A 22,012-nucleotide genomic window follows, 5' to 3' on the forward strand; every position below is an offset into this window, starting at 1 on the left:
ATTTGTATATAATCTGAAACACAAAAGTGATACAACTCAAGCAACTGAAAGATTTATTGCAGATGTGGCGTCATATGGGAAAATCAAGTGCATTCGTTCTGATAATGGAACTGAATTTACAAGCAGTCAGTTCAGAGATTTATTAAGTAGACACGGCATTAGGCAGGAAACTTCGGCGCCATATTCGCCTCATCAAAACCGAACAGCAGAGAGGAACTGGCGTACACTTTTTGACATGGCGAGATGCATGTTAGTTGAGAGCGAATTGCCAAAGTCTTTATGGCCATATGCAGTACAAACCGCGGGAGTGATTAGGAACCGATGTTTTAACAAACGCACAGGTCAGACAGCGTATAAGATGTTAACTGGAAAAAGACCTGATCTTTCTAGAATGAAAAAATTCGGATCATTGTGCTATGCTTATAAACAAAATAGGGGAAAGCTGGATCCAAGATGCGACAAAGGTGTTTTCTTGGGATATGACAAAAATAGTCCAGCATATTTGATCTATTTCCCAAAAACCGGGAAGGTTGAAAAGCACAGATTGATAAAAATACTAAATCCCGCGACAATGGATCAACAAACACAGAGTGATCAGATGTATGAAGATGAGGTTTATGAATCCAGAAAAGATGGTGAACCCAAACAGACGAAGGATGAGGACATTCCAGATGGTAGTGAAAGCAGTCAAACTGAGTCCGAGGTTAAAACTGAGGATAAAGTAGATGCTGGAGCTACACGTTATCCATCCAGAATCAGAAAGAGACCTGATTATTTGAGTGATTATATCACGGATGTGAAAGAGTGTGAAAATGAACAGATGCAAACTAGTGTTGATTATTGCTACAGATTGTTGTGTGAAATACCCACATCATTTAGTGAAGCTATTGTGTCAAGTGAGTCAAAAGAATGGGAAAAAGCGATGAATGAAGAAATTCAATCCCTTAAGGAGAATGACACATTTACTTTAACCACTTTACCAGAGGGTAAGAAAGCAGTGGGGGGTAAATGGGTTTATGCCGTTAAAAAGAACTCAGACGGATCAGACAGATATAAAGCTCGATTTGTGGCTAAAGGTTTTAGTCAAACAAAAGGAGTTGATTATGAGGAGACTTTTTCACCGACTGCTAATTTATCAAGTGTGAGAGTTTTGATGCAGAAAGTGGTTCAGGATGATATGTTGGTTCACCAGATGGATGTAAAAACCGCCTATCTACACGCACCAATAAATGAAGAAATATATATACAACAACCAGAAGGTTTTGAGACAGAATCAAGTGAGACTAATAAACTGGTGTATAGACTAAAGAAATCACTTTATGGGCTGAAGCAATCGGGTCGTAACTGGAACCAAACCTTACATGACTATTTAAGCAGTTGTGGATTTAGACAAAATATTGCTGATCATTGTGTGTATTCAAAAGAAACTGAAAGTGAAAAAGTAATCATCATAGTGTGGGTGGATGATTTACTCATTGCAGCTAACAATGAAAATGTGCTTTCAGGCGTGAAAGAAATGCTCTCTTCTAAATTCCAAATGAAAGATCTGGGGAAACTTAACCATTTTCTAGGAATAGATTTTCTTCAAGAAAAAGAATGTGTCAAAATGTCATAGAAAATATATATTGAGAACATTTTAAAAAGATTTAACATGCAAAACTGTAAGCCAAGGTTAACACCCTGTGAACAGAAATGGACTCATTCTGATAAATTCGAGACATTACCAGATGTGAGGAGATATCGTGAAGCGGTAGGATGTCTTATTTATCTGAGCTATTGTACGCGACCTGATTTAAGCTATGTTGTCAGCAAACTGTCACAACACTTCAATGCGCCAACTGTTGATGATTGGACAGCAGTGAAACATGTTCTGAGGTATCTAAAAGGTAGTCAAGGAAAAGAAAAGGTTTGAAAATGTTGCAGGGATCAAAGGAACAGCACTAGGCTGGTTTAAATCTTACTTGTCCAACAGACTCAAGGTTTGTTTACGTAAATGATAAATCCTCTTCAACCTCTATGGTTACTTGTGGCGTACACCACAGGGTTCTGTACTTGGACTGATCCTTTTTACTATATATATGTTCCCTATTGGTAAAATCATTAGACAGCATGGGATAAATTTCCATAGCTATGCACACCTAAATCCTGATGAACCTAATCAGTTATAAAGATTACGGGCATGCTTGGAAGACATAAAAACCTGGATGTCTTCAAACTTCCTCCTTTTGAATTCCGACAAGACAGAAGTTGTCTTTGGACCAGAAGCTCAGAAAAACAAATTACTTGGTCAGTCCCTTCATCTGGATGGCATTAAATTAGCCTCCAGTAATAAAGCAAAGAACCTCTGTGTTATTTTTTGACAAAGACATGTCATTTAGATCTGACATGAAAGAGGTTTCTAGGGTCTCCTCCTTCCACCTCCGTAATATTGCTAAAATTAGAAACATCCCATCCAGGAGTGATGCTGAAAAACTAGTTGATGCCTTTGTTACTTCAAGGCTGCATTACTATAACTCTTAACTATCAGGAAGTCCACATAATGCAACTAAAAGTCTTCAGCTGATCCAAAATGCTGCAGCCAGGGTTCTGATGAATATCAAAAGAACAGATGACATCTCCTCCCGTGTTTTAAATGCACTTTAGAACAGCACGCAGCAACACTACATATGAGCGAGCGGAGGGAGGCATGGGGTCTTCACAGAGCCCCACTCTCTGCCAGCCGTCAGGGCGGGGGGGCCTGAAGGTGGAATTGGCCATCTGATCGAGGCCTGGGTTGCAGCGGCCCCTGCCACTGCGGAGCCGGGGACGGTCTGCTTGATTTCCACCTCAGGGAGGAGGGCAACATCTGGGTCTGGGTATGAGTTCCCCCTCCGGGGCAAGAATACCTGGACCTGGGATGTAGAGAATGTTTGGGGAGTGTGATTGTGTGTACAGTGTCCATTTATGTCTGTGTCCACGTTGGGTGAGGGCCGAGTGTGTATGAGGGTGGGAAGGTATGTTTGTGTCTGCCGTACACATCACCACAAACAACACCACAAGCAGAGCACAAGTTTTAAGCCAGCGTGGTGTGATTATAGATGCCGTGCAGGTGGGTCCATCTCACATGCAGCGGCATCGCAGAACACGCCCCGCCACATACCCTCTTCCCCCGACTAAGACCGAGGAGCCACCTCCCCCCCCCCCCCCCCCCCCTCCATGAGCAAGCGAGGGAATAGGCCTGGAGCATCAGCGCCCCAGCCCAGCCACGGGGAAGTGACTACCTGGGCGTTCGCCTGTAGATCTAGCGGCGCTGGTGACGAGGTGGTTCCAGGGACCGCCCACGCTTCCAGCGGCACCCCCATCCCGCTAGCGCACCAGCCTGTGGCTCACCTGAGCCGGTCGTTCCCTCGCGCTGTCCAACAATTACAATAATTATACGGTTGCTGTAACAGATTGTAGATACAATGCAGGTGAGTCCATCTCACCTGCAGCAGCATCCCAGACCAGCCACAATAATAAAGATTTTTCTATTTCATTATAAACTTTGTCCTAATTATGTCATGAGTTTTTACTATTTAAAAAGAAAAAGAAAGCATCACAAAAACACTTAAGGTCATGAAAATTAATTGTATTGCTGCAATACTTAAATATCTGTGGTCTAATCTATTTTTATTCACCAATCTCATTGTAGCAATAATATGCCTTTTTGGTCCAAGTTAATTATTTGAATTTTAAAACTCTTTTAGCCAAATAACTTTGAAGTTGTTACTAAAACTCATCATCCCCATTTACTACTTTTGTTTCATTCTTTAAAAATTTAGAAGCATAAATATCAGTCTTTTGGAAAAATTACATTTTATACAGTATTATTAAGTCTACATATTCCAAGTGAGTTATGTCAGAATGCACTAGAGCAATTTAACTCTATTACATCATAGCATTCTATTTGCAAGAATCCCAGTGTTAATCCACTGTTCTTGGCCAATGATATCCACTCCTCAGCACTATGGGGGCGCTAATGTACATCTACGCTGGTTGCCAACCACCATGAACATTTAAAGAGCAGAAGAAGAAGAAGAGGACACTAAAGAGTTCAGGTGCACGACATGAGGATTTAATGAGACAGCTTTTATCTTACTGCTTTCGTGGAAGATCAGGTGAGAACCATACAAATTCCCTTACACATGATGTTTATATAAATATATTCATCCAATAAAGCAAAGTAATATAGGTTATTATATTACGTTCGGATACACCAAAGCATCTAATTTTTGACAGTTTAGCTAGCCAGCATGCTAGTAGCAAAAGTTTGACATTCTGTTGCTGTTGGTTTGATTAATTTTGGTTTTAGCATCACAAAACTTGTGGTTTTAAAACTAGTGAGATCTGTTTTCAGAAAATATTTTACAAATGAAACAAAAACTGTAGGACAAATATGCTTATTGTTCAACCATACTAAATCATTATTTTAATTTATAACTTTAAGAAATATAAAAGGTTAAGGAAATGTGGATATGAAAATTAACTCATTAAGATTTGCAGTAACCTTAGACCAAATAAAATATACGAAACAGAACTTCCACAGGTAGGGCATGCAGCCTCTGACACACAGTGATACAAGATAGGAGGAACTTTTGGGAAACACAGATATTTGGAACCTTTAGGGGAGCTCTCCCCAACATAAATAGATTTTTCGATCTGTTTATTTCTATGTCTACATACATTTTGTAGTATAATGTGTTATTTCTAAAGTCATTAATACCTGATCTTTGCAGGGGATGGCGGCAACAAGGCCACGGAGAGCTAAAATAAATCCCATACAAGATGCTAGGTATTACTGCTCCTTAGGTGAAGACAAGGCAGGATTTGATGTGAGGTATATTGATTCATTTAAAGGTGAGTTGATTCCAAAGAATGCAGTCAGCTTCTCAAAATAGAAATTTTTATGTTTTTTGTAGTTTTTTTGTAGCATACCATGCATGAGAAAATTAATAATCACGAATATAATTATACTTGTTTTATTATTATTATTATTATTATATTTCTATTTTTACCTTGTCTTTCCCCAAGGAATTATGAACATGTTACATGTTCCAAAATAAATAATACAATATAATCAAATAAAAAACATATTTAAAAACAAGAAGGATTTTAATTAAATGGTTTATAGTTTATTGCCCAATTTGTTTTTGATGTGTGTCTTTAGGTCGCGGTGTGTTCAGCTGTCGGTCATTTCAAAAGGGAGATTTTCTTTTTGAGTACAGAGGACAAATCATAACTAAAGAGGAACAAGAAAACCGAATGAAACTTTACCATGATGCACTCAAGGTTTTCATATTTGATTTCAAGTTCAATGGAAAACAGTTATGGTATGTAACTGCTTTGATAAAGGATAAAATACATGAGGTTTACAAATTATAATATTCAAATAATATTTTGAATTGAATATTAAAATGTTATTCAGACGTTCTACAACCTAATATACTTAATGACTTTCTTTACAGAGTGTAATTGTTATTGTATACTTTTTGTTTTAGTGTTGATGCTACCAGAGAGGACGGCTCACTTGGCAGACTTGTAAATGACGATAATGTGAATCCAAACAGTAAAATGACAGTTACCAGAGTGGATGGAAGGCCCCATCTCTGTTTGTTTGCAATCAAAGATATTGGTCCAGGAGAAGAAATCACCTATAACTATGGTGATTCCAACTGGCCATGGAGAAGCAAGGTATAATGTAAATAGTACAGTATAAGTATAAATAGTATTAAATGAATAAAGGCTATACTGAAAAGTATGCATACACACACGGGTCCTGTGTAATACTCAACTGGACAGGTCCAGACATTAGGAGGACTGTATTCATCTTGGCTAGACCCAAAGACTGCCATTCATTATTCATGCTTCTTCCTTAGAAATCCAACATGGTGGCACCTCAGGCTGTGGATGAGATTGCAGCCAGTTCCTCTCCTAACGACGCAACAAAGGTAAATTGGAGTTTCAGTGTCAGATTGTTTTAGTTGTAGACTGAGGTGCTAGTTATTAGGCAGTATTGAGGTATGTGGGTCCTTGGTTATCTTGACCAAGTAAGATGCACGCATTAGGAGGACTGAGATTTGAAACAGGAAGTATAAACAACTGAGTTCTACCTACAAGTGCGCCCACACACACGGGTCCTGTGTATTACTCAACTGGACAGGTCCAGACATTAGGAGGACTGAGTTTAGAAATGAATTCAGATCAATGAGAGTTACTCTGGCAATTGTGCATACACACACGGGTCCTGTGTATTACTCAACTGGACAGGTCCAGACATTAGGAGGACTGTATTCATCTTGGCTAGACCCAAAGACTGCCATTCATTATTCACGCTTCTTCCTTAGAAATCCAACATGGTGCCATCTCAGGCTGTGGATGAGAATGCAGCCAGTTCCTCTCCTAACGACGCAACAAAGGTAAATTGGAGTTTCAGTGTCAGATTGTTTTAGTTGTAGACTGAGGTGCTAGTTATTAGGCAGTATTGAGGTATGTGGGTCCTTGGTTATCTTGACCAAGTAAGATGCACGCATTAGGAGGACTGAGATTTGAAACAGGAAGTATAAACAACTGAGTTCTACCTACAAGTGCGCCCACACACACGGGTCCTGTGTATTACTCAACTGGACAGGTCCAGACATTAGGAGGACTGTATTCATCTTGGCTAGACCCAAAGACTGCCATTCATTATTCACGCTTCTTCCTTAGAAATCCAACATGGTGCCATCTCAGGCTGTGGATGAGAATGCAGCCAGTTCCTCTCCTAACGACGCAACAAAGGTAAATTGGAGTTTCAGTGTCAGATTGTTTTAGTTGTAGACTGAGGTGCTAGTTATTAGGCAGTATTGAGGTATGTGGGTCCTTGGTTATCTTGACCAAGTAAGATGCACGCATTAGGAGGACTGAGATTTGAAACAGGAAGTATAAACAACTGAGTTCTACCTACAAGTGCGCCCACACACACGGGTCCTGTGTATTACTCAACTGGACAGGTCCAGACATTAGGAGGACTGAGTTTAGAAATGAATTCAGATCAATGAGAGTTACTCTGGCAATTGTGCATACACACACGGGTCCTGTGTATTACTCAACTGGACAGGTCCAGACATTAGGAGGACTGTATTCATCTTGGCTAGACCCAAAGACTGCCATTCATTATTCACGCTTCTTCCTTAGAAATCCAACATGGTGCCATCTCAGGCTGTGGATGAGAATGCAGCCAGTTCCTCTCCTAACGACGCAACAAAGGTAAATTGGAGTTTCAGTGTCAGATTGTTTTAGTTGTAGACTGAGGTGCTAGTTATTAGGCAGTATTGAGGTATGTGGGTCCTTGGTTATCTTGACCAAGTAAGATGCACGCATTAGGAGGACTGAGATTTGAAACAGGAAGTATAAACAACTGAGTTCTACCTACAAGTGCGCCCACACACACGGGTCCTGTGTATTACTCAACTGGACAGGTCCAGACATTAGGAGGACTGAGTTTAGAAATGAATTCAGATCAATGAGAGTTACTCTGGCAATTGTGCATACACACACGGGTCCTGTGTATTACTCAACTGGACAGGTCCAGACATTAGGAGGACTGTATTCATCTTGGCTAGACCCAAAGACTGCCATTCATTATTCACGCTTCTTCCTTAGAAATCCAACATGGTGCCATCTCAGGCTGTGGATGAGAATGCAGCCAGTTCCTCTCCTAACGACGCAACAAAGGTAAATTGGAGTTTCAGTGTCAGATTGTTTTAGTTGTAGACTGAGGTGCTAGTTATTAGGCAGTATTGAGGTATGTGGGTCCTTAGTTATCTTGACCAAGTAAGATGCACGCATTAGGAGGACTGAGATTTGAAACAGGAAGTATAAACAACTGAGTTCTACCTACAAGTGCGCCCACACACACGGGTCCTGTGTATTACTCAACTGGACAGGTCCAGACATTAGGAGGACTGAGTTTAGAAATGAATTCAGATCAATGAGAGTTACTCTGGCAATTGTGCATACACACACGGGTCCTGTGTATTACTCAACTGGACAGGTCCAGACATTAGGAGGACTGTATTCATCTTGGCTAGACCCAAAGACTGCCATTCATTATTCACGCTTCTTCCTTAGAAATCCAACATGGTGCCATCTCAGGCTGTGGATGAGAATGCAGCCAGTTCCTCTCCTAACGACGCAACAAAGGTAAATTGGAGTTTCAGTGTCAGATTGTTTTAGTTGTAGACTGAGGTGCTAGTTATTAGGCAGTATTGAGGTATGTGGGTCCTTGGTTATCTTGACCAAGTAAGATGCACGCATTAGGAGGACTGAGATTTGAAACAGGAAGTATAAACAACTGAGTTCTACCTACAAGTGCGCCCACACACACGGGTCCTGTGTATTACTCAACTGGACAGGTCCAGACATTAGGAGGACTGTATTCATCTTGGCTAGACCCAAAGACTGCCATTCATTATTCACGCTTCTTCCTTAGAAATCCAACATGGTGCCATCTCAGGCTGTGGATGAGAATGCAGCCAGTTCCTCTCCTAACGACGCAACAAAGGTAAATTGGAGTTTCAGTGTCAGATTGTTTTAGTTGTAGACTGAGGTGCTAGTTATTAGGCAGTATTGAGGTATGTGGGTCCTTGGTTATCTTGACCAAGTAAGATGCACGCATTAGGAGGACTGAGATTTGAAACAGGAAGTATAAACAACTGAGTTCTACCTACAAGTGCGCCCACACACACGGGTCCTGTGTATTACTCAACTGGACAGGTCCAGACATTAGGAGGACTGAGTTTAGAAATGAATTCAGATCAATGAGAGTTACTCTGGCAATTGTGCATACACACACGGGTCCTGTGTATTACTCAACTGGACAGGTCCAGACATTAGGAGGACTGTATTCATCTTGGCTAGACCCAAAGACTGCCATTCATTATTCACGCTTCTTCCTTAGAAATCCAACATGGTGCCATCTCAGGCTGTGGATGAGAATGCAGCCAGTTCCTCTCCTAACGACGCAACAAAGGTAAATTGGAGTTTCAGTGTCAGATTGTTTTAGTTGTAGACTGAGGTGCTAGTTATTAGGCAGTATTGAGGTATGTGGGTCCTTGGTTATCTTGACCAAGTAAGATGCACGCATTAGGAGGACTGAGATTTGAAACAGGAAGTATAAACAACTGAGTTCTACCTACAAGTGCGCCCACACACACGGGTCCTGTGTATTACTCAACTGGACAGGTCCAGACATTAGGAGGACTGAGTTTAGAAATGAATTCAGATCAATGAGAGTTACTCTGGCAATTGTGCATACACACACGGGTCCTGTGTATTACTCAACTGGACAGGTCCAGACATTAGGAGGACTGTATTCATCTTGGCTAGACCCAAAGACTGCCATTCATTATTCACGCTTCTTCCTTAGAAATCCAACATGGTGGCATCTCAGGCTGTGGATGAGAATGCAGCCAGTTCCTCTCCTAACGACGCAACAAAGGTAAATTGGAGTTTCAGTGTCAGATTGTTTTAGTTGTAGACTGAGGTGCTAGTTATTAGGCAGTATTGAGGTATGTGGGTCCTTGGTTATCTTGACCAAGTAAGATGCACGCATTAGGAGGACTGAGATTTGAAACAAGAAGTATGAAACCCCAACCCTAAATCTGGTTTGCATAAAGACGTAGTTCTCGGCTTGGTTGAAATGAACTCTGATGTAGTTAGATCGCATATTTGAATTTCAGCTGATCAAGGAGCAAGAATGAAGCTTACTATAGGAAGGAGCATGTAAATACAACCGAAACAATCGCTAAACTCTTTCCTGTTAATGCTAAGCACATTTATGTAACATTGTTGTGTAAAGGCCATCCGTTATGTCTTGATGGATTCATGACTTCATGATTTAATTATACTTTTTTACACTCCCAGTCAAAACTTTGGACACATCTTCTCATTTCAGAAAGAACAAATTGTAAGTCTAATCTTTTTTGGGTGTTGTGGGTCCACAATGAATTTTCTTTTCATTGTGGTTTTGTAATATATACCATAATATAAAACCTAGAAGAACAAATTGTTTTGAAAATTGATCTATATACAGCAGGTATTTTTCCCTTTAAATTTTGCATTGCAAAAGTTACAAAAATTGATTTAATAGTTTTAGTAACACTTGAACCTGTTTTTTTTTTTTTTCTTCCGTCCTTAACTCCTTTTTAAAGAGGAACCAAAACAACTATTTGGTTGTGATATTTTACATCACAAAAGTATGAATTTTGTTTTTGATTACACTGTTTTTTTTTTTTTTGTTTTTTTTTACCAAACAGGACTGCGATCATGATCTAGTCCCTGACGAAATGTCAAGTTTAGAAAAATGTTTTGCATGTGGAGGACCTTTTTCGCCTCTGAAATGGAGTGGTGTGAGATGTGAAGGTAATTATTTAATTATGGAAGGTTGGGTACATTAGAATATCTTAAATATGATCCATAAGGAACACTATAAAAACTAATCCATAAGTAAATATGATATATGTTCATAATGAACCTTTTACATCTGCACTTTTTACATATTTACTTACCATGTCATTATTAAAGCTGCTATACCCAATTTGCAAAAACAAGTTAGCTTAACATATTTTTTTTTTCATGTTCATAACAACATTTTAACAAAGCATAGCTATAAATGTTGTTTGGAGATTAAAGAAAAAAAAATGAAGTGGTTCTGTTGCATTTGTCTAAAACCATCAGCCAATAACATGGCTCAGTCCAGAAAAACGATAGAACAGTCTTTCCTGACTCCTTAAATTCTACATTAACATGGCTCCACCACACTATGCACTGGCCTGTTTAGCAGCAAAGCACACCAGGGGGTGTGGCCTATGGATAATATCCAATGGGAGGGGGGAGCCTTCTTGACTGTGTTTATGCTTCCATCTAGCCTGTTTTTTTTAAATTGGGGAAAGCGGCTTTAACTACCTTTCTTTTATTAACTTAATTTTTCTCTGTCTAGTTTGTTACCAGTCCTGGCACAAAAGATGTTATGTTAGCCACAAGGTGAACCTCACTGAACCTCTTCCAGAGGTAAGTGTTTTTGCAGAATTCTTCTCAGTAAAATATGTAAGGTAAACAAAGTCTTACTTTGTGTTTTTGATTGTTATTAGGTCTTTAGTGAAGATAGTTCAAGTGAGGGGGCTTCATCAGAAGAGGAATATGTGCCAGATTCTATAGCTGACTCAGACAGCTCATGGGACAACAAATCAGAGCCTTTAAATATAAGTTGCAAACAAGTACAGAACTCTGAGATCTCCAGCAGTCAATCTGCTTGCAAAACGAAAAGACCTCGCCTAGAAAGTTTTTTAGAGAGAGTAGGACAAAGAATTTCAGAAGATGCCGAATCAATATCTGAAGATGGAATTGGCACAAGACAGCTCGACGTATCAGGGGTTATTGCCACAGCAGAAAAGTCTGATGCTGAAGGCATTGTTGATGACTCTAATACTACGGCTGAAGATTCCTTAAAAACATCCTCCTCACTAAGAAACAAAACATACTGCTACATTTGTGGAAAACTACAGACAAAGTTTACACGTCATTTAAAAACTCATGAGAAATCACATGCAGATGTTGCTCGAGTTTTAAGTCTTCCCAAGAAGTCCAAAGACCGTTTGAAAAAGCTTTCTAAGCTGCGAAACAAAGGAAACCACAGACATAACTCGGAGGTCATCGCAAGTGGGATTGGATCATTAAAAACCAGACGCACATCAAAAAAACCCTACAAAGGAAAAGACTATATTCACTGCATTTATTGCGAGGCATTATATCTTAAAAGAGATCTTTGGAGACATGTTCGTAAATGTTCTTCAAAACCAGTGGAGGCCAATTCAGAGGGGGGACGAAAAAAGGTCTTGTCCCTGGCCTGTATGAGTGAGTCAGCTCTGTGTCAGCAAGTTTCCCCCGGTGTTTGGAAGATATTAGCTGTCATGAAAGATGATGAAATAACTTCTACTGTGCGAAGTGACTTCTCTATTCTTCAGCTTGCTCAATCATTCTTTAACAAACATGGGAAAGATCCCACCAAATTTGACTACATTCGCCAGACACTCCGAGAATGTGGAAGACTTCTGCTCACACTTCGGAAAGAATGCTCAATACACACTTTTGAGGATGCTGTAAGACCTGCAAATTTCAATGTGGTTATCAAAGCTGTTAAGAAGGTGTGTGGGTATGATGAAGAAAAGAACTGCTACTCGACTCCAAGCCTTGCTTTAAAGTTGGGACACTCACTGCAGAAAGTCTGTGATATTATACATTGCAGAGCACTGATGGCAGAAGACAGTGCACTGATAAAGTCAACCCAGAGTTTCAAAACCCTTTATGCTACAAAGTGGTCAGAACTCATCTCCCATACTGCATTAACCACACTAAACGAGCGGCACTTCAACAAGCCTTCCACACTTCCTTTCACAGAAGATGTTCAGCGTCTTCATAGACATCTGGAGAAGACTACAGAACAAGCAGTGAAGGACTTGGAAGAGCATAGTTCACCAAAATCATACAGTGAACTTTGTAAAGCTACCATGGCAAATGTAATACTATTTAACAGGAGAAGAGGGGGAGAAATTTCAAAGATGACACTGAATGGCTTCCAGGAGAGAGACACTAGTACCCTGCACAAGGATGTTGCAATTGGACTGACAAAATTTGAACTTTACCTTTGTCAACACTTCAGTCGTGTAGAATTGAGGGGTAAACGAGGACGCAAGGTTGCAGTGCTACTTTCACCAGACATGGTGAATGCCATAACACGGCTGACAGAGAAAAGACAAGACTGTGGTGTTCTGGCAGAAAACATATTCCTGTTTGCCAGACCTCATTGTCTGACTCCCTACAGAGGACAGGACTGTTTGAGGATTTATGCGACTGAATGTGGGGCTGAAAACCCTGAACACCTACGTTCAACGCAGTTGCGCAAACATGTCGCAACTTTGTCTCAGATCTTAAACCTCAAGAATCACGAGTTAGACCAAGTTGCCAACTTCCTAGGTCATGATATTCGTGTTCATCGCGAATATTATAGACTTCCAGAGGCTACTACCCAGCTTGCCAAAATATCCAAACTACTGATTGCCATGGAGAAAGGGTCTCTCAAAAGCCTTCAAGGCAAAACACTTGAAGAGATTGAAATCGAAGGTAAAGTGGTGTTAAGGTTAAGAATTATACACGTTTCCTGCACTATAACCTTATAATTCATTAAGACAATCTTTTATTTTGTTAGATAACCTACAGTTGACAGATTCAAGTGAAGAAAGTGAGGTCGGAGCGGAGCGTGAGGAGGTCGGAGCGGAGCGTGAGGAGGTCGGAGCGGAGCGTGAGGAGGTCGGAGCGGAGCGTGAGGAGGTCGGAGCGGAGCGTGAGGAGGTCGGAGCGGAGCGTGAGGAGGTCGGAGCGGAGCGTGAGGAGGTCGGAGCGGAGCGTGAGGAGGTCGGAGCGGAGCGTGAGGAGGTCGGAGCGGAGCGTGAGGAGGTCGGAGCGGAGCGTGAGGAGGTCGGAGCGGAGCGTGAGGTCAATGAAGGAAATCTTGTATATCCACAGATTGGTAAGTACAATGTGATTAGTCTCAACTTTGTTCAATTTATGAAATCACATGACTAATAGACTTTATTACAGATTCTATAGATACTAGAATGATGAAGAAAGTTGTCAAGGAACCTCCAGGTATGTGTTTGTCATCATTTATTGAAGCTTTTACCTTTGTAACTACTTCCTAGACACTTTTGCTATCTTTGCTATCTTTATGTAAAAAAAAAAAGATAATTCATTACTATCATTTTTCCAGTGATTGTTACCTTTGTCCAAATGGTAATTTAAAGAAAGTCAAGGATCTTTCTAAAGACCAGCTCAACAGAATAGAAAGGTCAGTTTTGGAGGATGGTCAGGTAGGAAATGCTAGTTTGAACAGGTGATTTTGAGCTGTGATTTAAAGTTCTAGAGAGAATCTAATGAGCAGAGGAAGTTCCAGAGGGTGCAATTAGCAGTGGCAAAGGATTGTACCCTCAGATTTATGATTTTGATGATGGGGGTAAGGAGGTTAGTGTTAGCAGTGTTGTGGGAGAGTGACAGTAAAGACAATCCCTCAGGGTGGCGGGGGCGAGGTTGTTGAAGGCTTAAAAGTTGATTAGGAGTTTGCACTCAATACTATAGTCAGTGTGCAGCCAGTAATGTTCTTTTTAGGATGTGGTGATATAGTCTCTAGAGTGAGTGCAGTAGAGTAAGGGGGCAGCAGAGTTCTTAATAGATTGCAGTTCTTGGAGGTGAGTTTGGGGAAAGCAAAGATGCTGGGATTCTTTTTGAGGGTGGAGAGAATGGATAGGATTAGGAAGAACAATATCATTGGGACTGCACATGTTGGAAAAAATGTCTACATTGTTCTACATTGGCCAGGTTGAGGTTGTGTTGGGCATGTGCAAACAAGGGACAGTGAGGAAGGTTTGTTGAAGGATGTTAGAAAGGAAGCTGCCCTGCAGGAGACAGAAGGAGATGAGATTAATCAAGAGAGATGAAAATAGTTGGTGTGTGGAGGGCTGATCTACTACTCTTTATTTACCTGGTTTGCGCTTCTGAAGTATTCCCTCTACGCTCTCATCCTCTTTCTACAGTAAATCAGTGGTGAGTGGAAAGTTGACCAGTCACCGGAGTAGTGATGGGTCGTTCGCGAACGAAATGGCTCTTAGAGCTGGTTCTTTGAAGTGAACGATGCGAGCTGGCTCCTTATTGGGAGCCGTGGATTATTTTTTTTTACTTTCTCTTGCCCTCTCTCTCACTTTTTTCGCTGCACATCAGCCTTGTGTTTGCGCTGAGTAGAGACGGGAGGGGCGCAAACAGAGCCTTGCGTTTGCACCCCTCCCGCCTCTGAGCAGAGGGAGGAGCTAGGGGCGGTAGTTACACTCGCAACAGCAGTAGCACACGAAAAGAGCAGCAGGGAGAGAGAGAGAGAAAGAGAGCCGGGAGCAACAACAAGAGACAATGTCGTCACATTAGAAAGGTGGAGTAAAGAAAATGAGTGACACCAAGAAAAGAAGCAAAATCTAGAACCATTTAAATTTTACTGACAATACATAGGCAGAGTGTAGAGTCTGCAAGAAAAGGATATCATATAGAGCCGGTGCACGGGCACCTGAAAACTGTCCACTCATCAGTGCGATGGGAAGATAAAACACAGTGAATTAAGTGTGATATAAGTGAAGCTGCCAGTGTGTCTACCCACTGAGCTGAGCACTGGGCACTTGGTATTTTTAAATTTAAAGTTTAAATTTTAAAAGTTAAATTGTAAATGGTAGGTTTTTGTATTTTATAATTTATTTTTTAAATTTTATGTGGAGTGAATAAATAAAAGCAGATTTATATAATGAACATATATACATAGAAAACACGTTTTTAAACATTAGTAATTCATTTTGTGCATAATTTTATATTGTTGTTAATAATAAATGAATGAAAGCAACAAAATAACCTGAAGAGCCGGTTCGGGAGCCGAAAGAGCCGGCTCTTTTTAGTGAGCCGAGCCGAGAGAGCCGGATCTCTAAAAAGAGCCGGAAATCCCATCACTACACCGGAGTCTTGTTTGGAGAAAAATTCAGCCTTGTATCTTTTAATATCAGCTGTAATAGCTCTAGCCATATTCCACATTCACATGTGTCACCTTAAACTAAAAGTCATAGTTGCGACTCTGGATTTATCTTAGAAACCATATTCAAGATTTCAAGGTCCATTAGTTGCTTGACCACATTCAGGAGCATTTGACATTACATTATAAGAGATTTAATACAACAAATATATGCTTACTGTTTTGTTTTGTTTTTCAGCACAAAGTAAAAATGGAGCGGGTAAGGTCATTGAACCCAACAGAATACTAAACAAGGAGATGAAGCCAAGCAGTAAGAAGAAAACAAATAAACAATCTGGTAAATGGTGACATGCATACAAAAGTCACTTAAGCACAAATGTAAACTTCATGCATTTTTGAACCCAGTTATCCACACCACCCAAGCCAGTATGGTGACTATGCTCATCTTTCTGCCAGGGACCGTACCATAATTCTACAACTTGGTTAGACAATTATATTAACCTACTTGGTAAGGTAAAACATAAATCACATTCAATGTGGAACAATACCTTGTATTAAGTAATGGGATAAATGTTTAAATTACTTTCCCTATGCCTGTTTTAATCTGTAATACATTTAAATACTTATCATTTTCAAAACAGCAATGCACCAAAACAATTAATAAACAAAGCAATGAGAACATATTATGATTTGGGTTTTTAATTTTGAGGATTCCTCAACCATTGGGCTTCTACATTATCTCCATACTCTGAACATCATCTTATTCCCATAGGCAGAATCTGGATAATATTGGAAAATTTGGGCTGGTTTGGCTAATTGTGGGCTGTAACCTGAACGTCTTGAAGAAAATTATGTTCACTGAAAAAACCTGAAGGCCCACCTCATGGTCAGGCAGGGTCCACCCTTGTTTTTAAATAAACATTTGAGTCAGACAGTTATATATGAAATGTTTGAGTATATGTTATACATTTCAAATTATTACAATATCATGCTATACATGTTTTTTGTTGTATAACGGTGTGTGGAATAAAATGCTCTCCATCCATAGTGATTTGCCATAGCTATTTATTGGAATTCTGACTTAATGTGGGCTACCTTTCAGAATTTTACATTTAAATAAATGTATTCATCCATTGTAATAAGTATTTAAACAGTCAGCATTACAGGATTTATACCAAAGAAACACTGTTACAACAAATTCACCTTAAAGGGGACATATTATGCAAAACCCACTTTTTTTTTGTTGCTTTTGTATGTATATTTGGTTATGAATTGCCTCCCGACTCCTTAAGTGTAGGTTTTCAACAACTAAAAAAGGAGCTCTTTTAGGTCCCAGGTAGTGTATTTTGCACAATCCAGCATAATCACAGCCTCAGCACCTGTCCTCGTGGACAATGCAAAGGCCGTCTTTGGGCTGTGTAGACTAAACACTAACTGTTCTTAGCAGGGCTGTAAAACTAGTGTGTGCAGAACTCAATTCTTCGGCTTATTTGAAGGAAGCCGATTATCGCCATTATATTTTTGCATCCTACAACCATGTCAACTCACACAATTGAGCATAATACGTCCCCTTTAATTTAAAAATTGTTTAAAAAGTAGTTTGTTTACATTTATTTTTTTCTGCTTCTAGCTTCTCTGGAAAATGCAAGGAGGGTCAAAAAGCATCCTTGGTCTCCCACGGAGGTTGCTGCGATAATGAAGTATTTTGGCGAACATATCAAAAAAGGAAAACTGGCCACTATTATCGAATGCCAGCAATGCAAAACTGCAGAAGATCCTGCTCTGGCTGGTCGTTCTATTCAAAACATCAGAGATTTTGTGAGGAATCGGGGCGTGTCGTTGAAGAAAAAAGAAAATCCTATGTAGAGGAGTCTACATAACTCCAAAGTACTTCTTGGAGGAGTTACAAAAGATATTTTGTATGTTTTGGTTTCTCATTTATTTATTTTAGAATTTTACTATTAGAAGATTGGTAAATTCATTTTGTTGACACTGTTTTAGTGCATCTGATCTAAGAGGACATATAATTTTATATTGCCAGTTATTTTCATTTCTGTTAACAAAACAATCCTGTTTTTGTAAAATGCACTCAATTTGTTCCTTTTATTCACCTGTTGCCCTTTTAATACACACAAAATACATGTTTGTGTATGTGTATGGCCTTTGTCCTGTTAATAAAGTTAGCCCTGACAATTACTGTTCATGTCAGGGGGAGGAGCCAAGTTACCTAATTAGTGTTGTCCTCTTATTACACCATGTTGTCAGGTTCTTATATTTTGAGTTCTGGTGTGTTTTTCACAATTTTGAAGTGAGATTTGTGTTGTACAACTCAAATGGGATTTTTAAAGATGCACTTCATCTATCTAGCACAAGCGGAAAGGGGGGTCCGTTTAGTGTTGCAAAAATCTTGTTTGAAAAAATTGTCCTTCCAATTCACCTTTACCAGTATGTGTGTGTGTGTGTGTGTGTGTGTGTGTGTGTGTGTGTGTTATTCTTTTTTCAGCTTTCTCTCAGTGTACCTTGTTGTTTCTCCCCATTTGTCTGAATGAACCGTGTACCTTATGCTCATCAACCAGAAAATCCTCCCCCTCCGTCCATTCTCCATCTCCAGTGTGTAAAGTGTTTTCTGCCTGAAGGCACAATTCTCTTGTCATTGTTGTACACTCAGGGCCTTGTTGTAGTGTGATGTAATTGTTTTGCTCCGAGACCCTACACATTGCAAACTGAAAACAAAGAATAGTTTCATGATCTGTGCTGCTTTGAACCTTTTAAACTCACAGTTTGAGCGCTTGAACCATTATTGTTTAGCTAACAAATTAATGACTCTTTAACAAAGCCTCACACTAACAGAACAGTAATTGCCTGCATACAACTCCCATATCTGCGGTCAAATTGGTGTTGTGGGCCTGTAACGCCGGCATGAAACCGAGACTCAAACTCTAATTGCACTTAGAAGAGCTCTGGGAAAGGCTTGTAGGCTAGCATTTTCTAGTGGGAAATAGCCTGAGTGTTTTTTTCATTGCACAGTAGTAATGCTCTCTAATGCTGATGGTTGACTCTCGGCAGGCAGTCTCACAATTCTCAGGTGGGTCTTTCTAAAGCACTAGCTGAATTAAGTGGATATGGCTGCGAGATTTTTAAAGTGCGTCACAGCGTACAGACTGCTGGTCTACCGTGACATTAGTTGGTTGTTAAGTGTTCTTTAGCGGATTACAGCAGGCTTTGGCATGTTTCTGACAAAGCAAAATGGGGCTATCAAATCCATTTGGCCTGATTGTGGACAGAGAGGTGATAGAGTCTGTTTCTGTTAATTTGGTTCAAGCTGGCACCTCTGGGAGAACAGCAGACAGAGGACTGTCCAAGAGAGCATTAGGGATGGTTTTAAAAACAATAGATGGGAATCCAGGCATTAGAAAACATAAAATGGAATATATGTTGTTGGGTTTGATGCACAATTAAAGGAACTGCTGCACACATAAAGCCCTAAGGCTTGCTACTGTATATCTGAATGGTACAGTTTGTCAAGAAGAGAAAGCTGTATGTGTGACAGTGACCACTGCAAAAGGCAAGCTGTTTCAAAGCTTGAAATAAAACATTCTTGTTTATGGTTAAATTTGCTCCATGTGATGAAACACCTCAGACACCAGCTGGGTAATTCTTTATTTATCCTGAATGAATACAGTTAAGCAGTTGTCTTAGTGAGTAAATTCCTGCAAAAATAATAAAAAATAAATACATAAATAGTTCAGTGTTAGCAGCCAGGTACAAAAGTCGGGGTGAGCATGAAAGAATAAAGGGTAAGAAAAGGAATGGCTTTAGAAATGCTCGCCTTCAGCAGAAAGCTATCTGGACTGTAAGTTAGATGTAGTTTGGAGAGTGAGAGAGAAATACAGAGAGAGCGAGGGTGAGAGGGAGCTAGAGAGAGGGGGCTATGGATTTTAATCCGTCAGTCGATAAAGGTCAGTGCTCGAAAGGGCTTTATTCCTCAGCTCCACATCAAAGTGTAAATCCGCTGATTGCAGGCCCTGAATGGGGAGACAACAAGGCTCCATTTGTGGTCCGTTTCTATGGCTCAGTGTGTGTAAGACCCCGCGTGCGCAGACCCATAATACGGGGGGTTTCTATCAGGGGCCCCCTAGATCAATGGGCTGCATGACCTTTGTATTGTGCTGCCAGTTTGGCCCGTGATGTCATGCCATCTATCCGGTGCTCCACTTAAAGGGGTGAAAGAAAAGCAAGGCAAAGTCCCACACCTTCCTCCCACTGAGCCACAGAAAAGACAGCATGAAAGGCATCATCTGCAAATGTATCCACCTGAAACAGGATTTATTCCCTTCAAAACACACCTTTACAGATTAGGGTGCTTTCTGAGAAGGTGCGTAGGCGTTCAGAATGACATGTCTGCTGGTTAAATTCTGACTGTTACAATGACAGTTGTAGGTTATTGCTCAGTCACTGTTTGAATGCATGTTTGCGCATGCTAACAAAAGTCTTGTTGGCTGATTCAGATAGCCCCGTCTCTTCTGGAGTGGTGTTCAGCATTGATCTATGGTAACTGAAATTAAACATGGTGCAGCAGAGATTCTGGGCCAAGAGAAAAGAGAAGCCCTCTCATTGTTCCCAAGTGAAAGGTCCTCTTTATAGTGAGGAGAGACGATGGCAGCTGGTAGGTTCTTCCCTCTATAGAAGATAGAGCACTTCCACAGAGTTGTGGAGTGCATTTGAATGGAAATCTAAAGAGGTAGGCGTGAACCATTTGTTTTGCTATGTTTGTGTTTGCTGTCAACATGTCTGTCTGTGTTGTGGGGCGGCCCCTTTTTACTGAACACAGTGGCTAACCCTCCACCCCTGCCCCAACTCCAAGGCACACACAAACATGACCTAGACATAATCACAGGGGAGGAAGAGTTACCCCAAAGGAGAGTGCCGGAGCCATCTTTGAGGGGCAGCTTTGTCATAGTGACAGATGTTGTAATTGCCAACTGATAGATCACTTGTCAAGGACGTCATTAGGACTTTGGTGGTTGGGGCCTTTGGAAGAAGAGAAGTGGTTAAAGGAAGAACTGGGAGGAGGCGGAGCTAGCACAGACGGGAATGGATGCAGACCAGGTCACATATATTAGCCTTTTGACTGGAGCCATGGAGATTAATAATGTGATTGGCCACGCATTAGAGGAGACACCATTGAGAATAAAAGACTCTCCACTCCTGCCTTCTTGCTACGGCATGAAAAGTTTAAAGGATGGGGCGTATAAACAAAACAAACCCTCTATGGTTCAAACTATAAAGCACTATATGGCCCACTAGCATTGTGCTGAAACGGACAGTCTTTGGGTGATAAATGGCATGCACATGTACATCCTCCCACACATCCTGAACTTTTCAGAATTCTGTGATGAGATCCAAAAAATACGCCGTTTTAAAAAATCTTACCTATATCTCTCTAAATCCGAACAGTGATGCCTTAATGTAAAAGATAGCTGGGGTCCTCCATAAGAGCGTGATGAGGCTTCTGAGGGGCCCAAACCAGAGAGAAGGCTCTATTCTCTGGTGGCACATTCAAGGTCATTTAAGCAAGTGTCCCCGCGTTCTACAAAGTGTCACTCTACACCAAAGTAAATTGTCAGTTTGTTTATACTTGCCAGTTGATTGTGTAAGGCACCCCTCAATGCACACACACACACACACACACACACACCCACACATACACACACAAATGCATACACCAAAGGCTCCCCAGAGGTCAATTAGGACAGACAAGGGGCTTTCAAACAAAGGGTGCTAGTGGCCCAGAGCAGCCAAGGGAACCACATAATTAACAGTTATAAAGTACTTTACTCTGTTAATTTAATTAGTTAATCCTTTTATCAGTGATGCTTTGTTGAAGAGAGTCATTACAGGGCTCCTCTTCCAGTGTAAGGGCTGAATGGGTGGTAATAGAGCTACACAACTGATCTGATCTCCAATGGCCACAAAGACACTCAGGGGGCTGAGAATGGAGGTCTCTGGACTTCCATCAAGAAAATGTGGTCATATGTTATTTCTCCTCATTAATCTTGGCAAGGTGGTGGGTTGTTATATCAAACGTGTGTCTGTGACGGTTCGATTATTTTACTTCTGGTTGTAGAAAGAGTCAACGAGAAAAGAGACAGATCAAATACATTTGAACGCACAGGTTTGTCATCTCTGATTGAATGTGGATGTTTGAAGTCAAATGATTGTTTTCAAATAAATAAATAAATAATAAATAATGTAAAAAAAATTGCTTCTTCTTCTTCTCCCCCAAAACCCATATCTACCTTTGCACTCTGGAAATTATTTAAATGAGCTGATCTTGCCATTACATTTATTTTGCAGCACCAATTGAAGAGGTAACAATAACGGGCGTGTAATTGTACATGA

The 22,012-nt window shown here is 40.5% G+C and overlaps 1 protein-coding gene and 1 pseudogene across 1 annotated transcript; both read left to right on the forward strand.

The window, feature by feature from the left end:
- Positions 1-3,183: 3,183 nt before the first annotated feature.
- On the forward strand, positions 3,184-10,615 carry LOC146662290 (uncharacterized; annotated as a pseudogene).
- A 393-nt stretch (positions 10,616-11,008) lies between these two features.
- Positions 11,009-17,896, forward strand: LOC146662291 (uncharacterized). Its single transcript, XM_085418828.1, has 6 exons — positions 11,009-11,067; positions 11,148-13,176; positions 13,262-13,582; positions 13,654-13,701; positions 15,849-15,947; positions 17,241-17,896. Exons 2-6 carry the CDS (start codon positions 11,907-11,909, stop codon positions 17,474-17,476), a joined length of 1,974 nt encoding a protein of 657 aa, XP_085274954.1. The 5' UTR covers positions 11,009-11,067; positions 11,148-11,906; the 3' UTR covers positions 17,477-17,896.
- Positions 17,897-22,012: the final 4,116 nt, after the last annotated feature.

This window comes from Rhamphochromis longiceps, linkage group LG9 (genome assembly GCF_057381845.1).
Source record: "Rhamphochromis longiceps isolate RC_006_pf linkage group LG9, R_longiceps_female_GT1.1, whole genome shotgun sequence".
In the NCBI taxonomy this organism is placed as follows: domain Eukaryota; kingdom Metazoa; phylum Chordata; class Actinopteri; order Cichliformes; family Cichlidae; genus Rhamphochromis; species Rhamphochromis longiceps.